The sequence below is a fragment of the Nicotiana attenuata genome, unplaced genomic scaffold (assembly GCF_001879085.1).
Source record: "Nicotiana attenuata strain UT unplaced genomic scaffold, NIATTr2, whole genome shotgun sequence".
In the NCBI taxonomy this organism is placed as follows: Eukaryota; Viridiplantae; Streptophyta; class Magnoliopsida; order Solanales; family Solanaceae; genus Nicotiana; species Nicotiana attenuata.
The window spans coordinates 169008-179014 of NW_017671644.1; the positions used below are offsets into that span (position 1 = coordinate 169008).

At 39.5% G+C, this 10007-nt stretch overlaps 1 protein-coding gene across 1 annotated transcript in view; it reads left to right on the plus strand.

Annotated features, from left to right (window-relative positions):
• The first annotated feature begins 9350 nt into the window (after nucleotides 1-9350).
• LOC109209456 (uncharacterized protein At4g15970-like) overlaps nucleotides 9351-10007 on the plus strand; it is a 1298-nt gene continuing 641 nt past the window's right edge. The window contains exon 1 of the mRNA XM_019372724.1: nucleotides 9351-9386. Within this exon, the coding sequence (XP_019228269.1) occupies nucleotides 9351-9386 (36 nt within the window). The remainder of the gene's footprint in view (nucleotides 9387-10007) is intronic.

The following is a 10007-nucleotide window of genomic DNA, read 5'->3' on the forward strand; positions in this document are numbered from 1 at the left end:
ATTGGAAAAAGTTTATGGCTTTACCTGCTGATGAAAGGATGTCAAAGCCACAAATTTGGACTGTTCCAAGAATCTGTGGTTAAAAGTTTGATAAATTACAAGATTTTCTTCTATTTATGGTCCATGCAGGTGTAAAATCCTTCATGTTCTCTGTATTTTGTTTTTCCTTTTATTAATTATTAAAATGCAAATGTAATTGTAGAAAATGCAATTAAAATTATTTGAACACTTATATGAGCATAAAATGATGAATTTAGATGATTAAGTCATCATAAAGTGATATGAGGGGTAATTTATTGAATATTTATATAATTAAAAATACAGAAATAAATTGATTTAAGGTCTTTAAAATTGTAGAAAAAAATATAAAAATTCTTGTGCATGTTTGTGAACCCATGTACAATATTTTGAAAGTATGTATGCATATTAAAAATATATGAGGGAAAAATTGGGTATCAACAGCAGGTATATTGCCTAGGTGATTGCCAAGGGCAATTGTATTCAGAATCAGTTGATAGAATCCTATAGGCATGATTTCTACGAGTTTGATGATTACAGACCTATAGACATGATTTCTAGGTGTAACACTGACTTTAACTTATAGAGATTTGTTATATTCTCTTTTAATTAGGCATGATCTCTAACTGTTGTACTTACTTCAGTCCTATAGGCATGATTTCTAGGTTTGAAACTGGTTTTAGTCCTAAGGCATGGTATCTACTACTGAATTGATTTAAATCCTATAGGCATGATTACTAACTGATCTTTCATCCTATTGGCATGATTTTTACGAACTGTGTATGGGCAGCAATTATGCAGATTGTCAGAAAATCGATCAAATCAAACATTGAGGTCCTATAGGCATGATTGCTAATGCACATTTGTTGGATGGATAGATCCTATGAGCAGGATTTCTAATATGCATTTTAATGTCAACCCTATAGGCAGGACTTCTAATATGCAAACACAGAATTAACACCATCAATGAAAATCCTTTAGGCATAACTTCTAAGGCCAGTATAGAACTCATACAGTTTTTACCAGATGAACAGAATTGACAGCATAACTAAATCCATAGGCAGGATTTCTACCCAGTTTAGTAAAAGGAAATAAGAAACCCCCCCCCTCCAGCTTTACTAAATATCCCCAAATCTGTTATTACAAAGTTATTACAGACCGGAATAGCAAATGAATTACATAATAGTAATGAGACACTATAGGGAGCCATCATTAGGCTCAAATAAACTTGGGAACCAGGCCTTCCAACCATAACAACTTTGAGGCACAGCATAGTAATTCATCCATAGCACATTAGAACCAGGTTTCTAGTGTGTCAAAGTTCCCAAGGGCCTCAGGGAACCAGGGCAATGCTCACACCAGAATCATACATTCAGAAGAGAGCTCATAAGAGATTGGAAAACCAGCCTCCAATGTGTCAGAGTTCACAGGAGTCTCATGTGGACCCTAAGCAGTGCTCACACTGGAGTGGCTGAGAACCTAAGGGACTAAGAGTGGGGGTTTTAAAATCATAACATAAAAGAGGTAAGGGGAGGTTTTAAAATAGTTTGATTTCAGAAGAAACAAGGTTTAAAACACAGAGTTGCAGGCAGAACTGCACCAAACAAGGTTATGCTCAAACACATATTTCAAGTAAGTTAAAAGTCTGGTTAAGCTAAACATTCATGCTAGTACCTAGGACAATCATTGTTTAATCACAGAAGGAATTAGGCAAAACAGTTAAGTTGGCCAGACACATGAATTAAGTAACCATACAAAAATCTGTAGAGTTAGGATTCATGAACCAACTTCATGCTAAAAGTATTATGGGGATACTAAGTTCAGAACAAGTGCAAGATTAACAAGTAGTGCATGAAAAAAATTTAGACATTAAGCTAACTTATAAGAGGAAAATAACTTAATCCTAAGTTAACAGTGTCACTCATAGGACTAGATGAGATCATAGAATCACATAAAAATGACAGAATCATACTTGGAATTAAAACATGCTAGTCGAGCAAATCATAGAGAATGAAATTGCAAAGGATTAGAACATACCACTTAAGTAAGAAAGCAAGTAAATATGCCACAACAGTTATGTTCCAGAATAACTTGGCCTTGGCTTTCAGCCGGCCAGAACCAGAGACAATTAGCACATAATCAGAATAAGAGAGCTTAAGTTTTAGTGAGAGTATGAGAGTTCGAGTCTGTCCTAAAGGGAAGAGGGGAAAGGGTTTAAATAGTGTTCAATTAGGCAGACAAATAAGGGAATAAATCAAACATACACAAATAAGGAAAGAAAATAAATCGAGATTCAATTGAGGTTAGAGTTTAGTCAATTAACGAGTAATCAGGCAAGTCAGTCTCAAATAAGGCAAGCAATAATAGAAGCATGATAGATTGACCGAAAATAAGGAAAGTATCAATACCATACGAGAAAGGAAAGAGTAAAAGTCTCAAACCCTAGTTTTAGCTAAAATATACAAAGTCGGCAGTAATAACAAGCAAAGAGATGCATACAGGCATATAGACAGAGATTTAACAAGATAATTATAGGGTCGAACCAGATTTGGTTTGATTTTGAAGAATCAAAACTCCCAAACTTAAGGCATGTAAGAATCGACAGAAATAATAAGCAAATGGTCAAAATAAGATGCATGTAGACATATAGACAGACAAAATAATTAAAGAATCAAACCAGATTTGATTAGATCTAGAAAGATCTGAAACCCTAGCTTTAGGGAAAGTAGGAACAATCACGAAGATACTCATAGATTCATGGAAGTCCATACCATAACAGAGCAAAAAAGACGGAAAAGGTCCAGAAGTTGAACTATTTAGGTTCGAAGTTGAAGAGATCCGCTTGCCACGTATAGGCAAGCGGTATATAGAAAGTCCCAGTACCAATGAGAGGTGAGATATGGTAAGAAACCACTAGGGAATCCCATGTCTGGTGGAATTGGGGGAGGAGATTAGGTTTTAGGGCAGAGAAGAGAAGAGAGGATTCAAGGGCGGCGGGCCGGTGAGAATGATTAGGGTTAAGAGGGTTTTGGTTAGTTAAAACGGGCAGGTGGAATGTGGACTGGTGATCTCAGAGATCAACGGTCATGATTAAAGGGGGTTCTAGGTCGGGTAGTTTAATTGGGTAAGGGTAATTGGGCCAGGGGTAATTGGGCTGGTGTAAGGGTGTGGGTCGGTCCGAAATCGGTTGCAAATTGAGGCCAAATATTAAATACCCAAATTAAATTAGTAAATACAACAACAACAACAACAACAACAACAACAACAACAACAACAAACCCAGTATGATCCCAACAGGTGGGTCTGGGGAGGGTAGTCACTACGCAGACCTTACCCCTACCTAATGCAGGTAGAGAGGCTGATTCTAATAGACCCTCGGCTCAGGAAGGGTAAGAAGAAGAGGAAAGCAAGGAAGGAAGAAAGAAGGAATCGAAAAGAAAAAGGGAGAGATAAATGATAAGTAGTACTAAATAATAGCAACAGGGAATACAATACCTGAGACGAACAAAACCACATAACGTAAATATCTAAGAATATGAAGGGACATGCATGCTATTAAGACAATCGGTGAACAACTAAAAACTACCCACTAACATTCTACCTTAATCATCGACCTCCACACCCTCCTCTCAAGGGTCATGTCCTCAGTGAGCTGAAGCAGCGCCATGTCCTGTCTAATCATCTCTCCCCAGTACTTCTTAGGCCTACCTCGACCTCTTCTCAAACTCTCCATGGCCAACCTCTCACACCTCCTAATAGGAGAATCAATGCTTCTCCACTAAACATGTCCGAACCATCTCAGCCTTGACACTCGCATCTTGTCCTCCACGGGGGCTACTCCCACTCTGTCCCGGATAACTTCATTCTTAATCCTATCTCTCCCTGTACACCCACACATCCATCTCAACATCCTCATCTCTGCTACTTTCATCTTCTACACGTGGGAGTTCTTGACTGGCCAACACTCAGCCACATACACCATAGCCGGTTGAACCACCACTCTATAAAACTTACCCTTAATTCTTGGCGGCACATTCTTATCACATAAAACACCGGAAGCGAGCCTCCACTTCATCCATCCCGCTCCGATGCGATGTGTTACATCTTCGTCAATCTCCCCATTATCCTGGATAATAGACCCGAGATACTTAAAACTCGCTCTCTTGAGGATAACTTGAGCATCAAGTTTTACCTCTACGTGTGCTTCATGGGTCCCGTCATTTAATCTGCACTCCAAGTATTCTGTCTTGGTTCTACTTAGTTTGAAACCTTTAGACTTCAAGGTCTGTCTCCAAACCTCCAACCTCGCGTTAACTCCGCTTCGGTCTTGTCAATCAACACTTTATCATCGGAAAATAGCATTCACCAAGGCACCTCCCCTTGGATATGTCGCAACAGTACATCCATCGCCAAGGCAAATAAACATGGGCTAAGAGCCGATCCCTGGTACAACCCCATCAACACAGGGAAATGCTCCGAGTCACCACGCACAGTCCTCACCCGAGTCTTAGCATCATCATACATATACTTAATCACCCTAATGTACACTACCGGAACACCGCTAGCCTCCAAACACCTTCACAAGACCTCCCTCGGGACATTATCGCACGCTTTCTCAAGGTCAATAAACACCATATGCAAGTCCTTATTCCTCTCTCTATACTGCTCCACTAATCTCTTTACCAGATGAATCGCTTCCGTAGTCAAACGCTCTGGCATGAATCCAAACTGATTCTCGGAAATAGGCACGCACCTCCTCACCCTGGCCTCCACCACACTCTCCCAAACCTTTATAGTGTGACTCAACAGCTTGATACCCCTATAATTGTTGCAATTTTAGATATCACCCTTGTTTTTGTAAAACGGAACCATCGTACTCCACCTCCATTCTTCGGGCATCTTTTTCGTCTTAAAAATAACATTAAACAACCCAGTGAGCCACTCCAAACCTGCTCGCCCCGCGCTCTTCTAGAATTCCACCAGGATATCGTCTGGCCCCGTCGCTCTGCCCTACACATCTTACGCATCGCCCCTTCCACCTCCTCTACCGTAATCCGCCTACAGTACCCGAAATCCTGCCAACTCTCAGAGTGCTCCAACTCACCCAGCACAATGCATCTATCCCCCTCCTCGTTCAACAGTTTATGGAAGTATGTCTCCCATCTTCTCCTAATAAGTGCCTCGTCCATCAATACTTTGCCATCCTCGTCCTTGATGCACTTGACTTGGTCTAATTCGCGAGCTTTCTTCTCCCTCACCTTGGCCAACCGGTACAACTTCTTGTCCCCGCCTTTGCTCCCGAGCTCCTCATACAAACGAGCAAACGCTGCGTTCTTAGCCGTCATAACTGCTAACTTTGCCTCTTTCTTTGCCTTTCTGTAACACATCCGATAAGTCCTTTTTTCCTCCTCATTTGTACTCTCCACTAGCTTCAAATAAGCCGCTTTCTTAGCTTCCACTTTACATTGAACCTCTCCATTCCACCACCAGTCCCCTTTATGACTCCAGGAGAGCCCTTCGTTACCCCTAAGACCTCTCTAGCAGCTTCCCTAATGCAATTTGCAGTCGTGAATCACATACTAGACGCGTCCCCCCTACTCATCCAGGCCCTCATAGCCAATAACTTCTCCCCCAACTCCTGAGCTTTGTCCTTGGTCAAGTTAGCCCACTTGATCTTAGGTTGCCTGCACCCCACCCTCTTCCTCCTACTCCTCTTGATCTCCAGGTCCATAACTAGGAGCCTATGTAGGGGCGCGAGGTGCTCACTTGGGATGACCTTGCAGTCAGTGCACAAACGTTTATCGCATTTCCTGCTGAGAAGATAATCAATCTGAGTCTTGCCCATTCACTTCTGGAAAGTGACCAGGTGCTCTTCCCTCTTCGGAAAACTCGAGTTAGCTATAACAAAATCAAAGCTCTAGCAAAATCCAACAATGAATTCCCTCCCTCATTCCTATCCCAAAAACTGAACCCGACATGTACATCATCATAACCCCTAGCACTAGCCCCAATATGGCCATTGAAATCTCCGCCAATGAACAACTTCTCTGTGTGCGGAATACTATGCACCATCTCGTCCAAATCCTCCCAAAATTGCTTCTTGACCTCCTGGTCCAAACCTACCTGAAGAGCGTATGCACTAATCACGTTTACAGTAAACCCACATACTAAATTAGTAAATAATTTGTAAAAATAATAAATAAATAATAAAAAATTTCATTTATGCTTGAAAAATGATTTAAAACGATTACATAACATTATAAAAATATAGAAAGTCATTTTTATGTAAATAATATAATTATGCATATATATGGGCTATTATTGCAAAATATGCAATTTTAGCCTAAAGATGCAAAAAATAAATATATATAAAAATATTTAAAGCTTAATATGGATATAAATTATCAAAAAATTAGATAATAAATTATTATAAATTATTTGTGATGCAATTAATAATTATTTATATAAAAAATGCAGGAATAAATTGATAAGAAGTCTTTAAAAATTATAGAAAGTTATGTAAAAGTACTTGGTGATGCTCATGCACTATTTTGAAGATATATATGCATATTTAAAATATGTGAGGAAAAAATTGGGTATCAACACTATACCATAACTCGTACTTCAATTTATCGCCATTGAGGTCTGCTACCAAACTCCAGGTTACTCTCGTTGCTTATCCTATATGTATAAATCTATGTCTTTAATGCTTATTCATTACTGTTCATCTTAAGAATGATGGCCTAATCTCATATGATACTTTGTAACTTTTATCCATCCATTGTTGATTCACCTCAATATTGATCTACAATCTACCACTGATAACTTGAAACCTCTTACGTAATCACTAGGACTCACGTTGCATCGAGGAACATTAGAAGTGATTTTGCTGATTCACATGGGGTGATACTATACTTCCATAACCATATTTCATAGCATCCCAATGTGATTTACCTTACGTTGGTATTTTAATCCTGTGCAATACATGAAATACCCTCCTTTTTTTTTTTCTTCAAATCATTAGTCTATCGAAGGCCCAAACCTCATCCTTTATCTATCACAATTACACTCTTATTCTACTACTAGGGAAGTATTCCATCTCTTTTAAATGCTATTAGTCTTAGACTCCTTTGAGTTAATTCAGGCTATACTGAGCTTTCTATTACTTAGAGAAACCATCAGCTCTCTTGTTTTCATGGGCTTTATCCTGAGGAATTATCCATTCCCGTCACCTTCTCACTCACCCTTTCTTATCCTTACTCCTATCTTCCTAAAACCTTGTCGCTTTACCATACTATAGCTTGCGACCTATACATATCTATTTATACTTCTCGCAACCTTCCTTCAACTTTCTTGCACCACAGATTTCCTTGTGTTATTTTAGAACATCAAGCGAAACATCACATTGTCTCTAATTCTTCTTTAATCTCTTAGATGGACCTCTCGATACCTAGAAATCATCGACTGGAAGATATGCCACTAACGACGCCGCTATCCCTTAGTATAACCGGCACACACAGTCCCTTAAGCTTAACTTTGCTCACATTGCTTGTTTTAGGGAAGTGTCTTTTTGAATGACCATTCTATGAATATCTCATGAATATTCTTCAGTTTTTCATTCTAATATCGCCGGAACACGATCTGAAATTCTCAAAAATACCGACCATTATCAAATCACTCAGTCCCTAGTTCATGTTTAGTTTATCTTGTTCACCAGTCCATACTGATTTTTATTACTCTGGGGTCAACTTTTCCTTCTGGTGATCGCGTTAGAGTCACGTACTTATTTCTCGAAATAAGGATATGACTTTATGGCCTATACATCTTTTGTTGTGTCAAGGCCTATCACCTCTCATTCTTTCCTTCCCTTGGCTATAGACTCTGTAATACTATCATTTTTTATCTACTGTTGTCATCCATGTATCACATCTTACTCATAATGCTTCATTATCTCTCTTCTTATTTCCCTGCTAATATTTATGTCTATTACTTTATTCTGAAAACTTCAACAAGTCATTTTTTTGCTTTTAGCTCCCCTTGCTCCATCCCCTGGCTCTTCGGGTTGCCTAACATTCTCACTCTACTAGGGACGGGAGCCACACTAAGGTAATATTTATCCCTTCAAGACTTCCAGTAACTATCTTTGTAATTTTATTTTGAGCATCATAACTAGCTATACTATTCTAGAGTGCACCATCTGGGTGTCTCACAAGGAGATCTATTAGTACATTTGCAATATCCTTCGGAAGTGTCAACTAACGCAAACAATCCATCCATCATTTTGGGTTACTCTAACCCCAGCGGGATCCTGATATCCCGTCCTTCTCTCAAACCATATTTCTTAGCTCCCATTGGGCATAACTTGGATGGGTGTGGCCAATTATACATACCTCTGTCACTACTGAAGATAACTCAAAATGCTTATATTTATCTGCTTGAATTGTAAATAATGATCATATTCACTAACACGATACCTCATACCCTTCTTCATCTTGCTTCTTTTACTTGTTGAAACTTGTACCTTTTGAATCTCTCATCGCTTTTCACCATATGGGTGGGTAGATATTTCTACCTTAAGGCTCCTTATCAAGAGGCTTACACGTCTTAGTGCACAGATGATCTGCCGAAGACCTCACGTTTATCCATCATATGAATGATGAAAAATCGAGTTCCTCTAACTCAACTCTTCCATAACCATATGCAATCTCTTACCAACTGACCTTCCAGATGCAGGTATCGTCTTATTACAAATAAAGTAGAATTTAGGACTCTGAATTCTTACAAGTGAGCACTACCACAGATCTAGAGTAAGAAGAAAGAGTGACAATCCTAAATGCCCTGTAGCCTCCTGCAAGTGTGGTGCACAACACACCCATAAACAAGACTCTACTAGACACGGCTTGTAGACTCCCTAGGACAGAACTGCTCCGATACCACTTTTGTCACGACCCAAACCAAAGGGCCGTGACGGGCACCCGACGTCTTCCTCAACTGAGTACCAACGTAATATATCTTTCTTATCGTACTATCATTGGTAACTGGCCAACACGGCCACAACTCATAACGTATAACTATAAGTAGGGAAGCACTGTATCAATGAACCATCTTTCTTAAAACATGAATATATATGGGCCGTCAAGGCCTCAGACATACTGTACAAGATGAACCTCTATCTACAAAGCCTCTAAGAGTATTTGACATCAAATGGGATAGGGTACCAGCTTACCCATAAGTCTATAGAAAAATTCTGACACGATGACTCATAGACTCGGTTGCACTCCAAATGAGGTAGAGTCTTACCGATCCTTTGCAGAATGCTAACCTCGTCTACTATGGTGGCTTGTCAAACTTATTGTCTATACTTGCAGGTATGTAATGCAGCGTCCCCAACAAAAGGACGTCAGTACAAAAAAATGTACCGAGTATGTAAGGCAACATAATAATTGAAAGCTGAAACTGACTGATAATATAATAACTGAAAGTAACTGGGAGTCAAAGATAATTTAAAGATATGCTTACCTGCTGATACTGACTCAACTCTCTCTATATAGTAAGTAAAATAGTTTTCAAGCCTTATAAGGCTCGGTATGTATAACTGCTTTGCCGTAGTAGGCTCGCTCATAGGCGCTCGACCATACTAGGCTTTGTATCTCGGCCAACTAGGCTCGCTCATAGGCGCTCGGCCACACTAGGCTTTGTATCTCGGCCAAGTGGGATCGCTCATAGGCGCTCGACCATAGTAGGCTCGGTATATAACCTACCATCTGATCTGAGGTTGCCCAGTAGGGGCCTGCCCACCAATTATTACTTGATGGTGGTGAAAATATTGTAATACTGTATATATATATATATATACATAGACCCTCCGCTCTCTTGACCGGAAGAAGACAATACTCAACTGAATATAAAGTCCCGATAAGGGAGAATACTATAAATAATGAGATTAGGAAAATGTACATAACGGGATATGAACTCTCTTATGTCTCGTT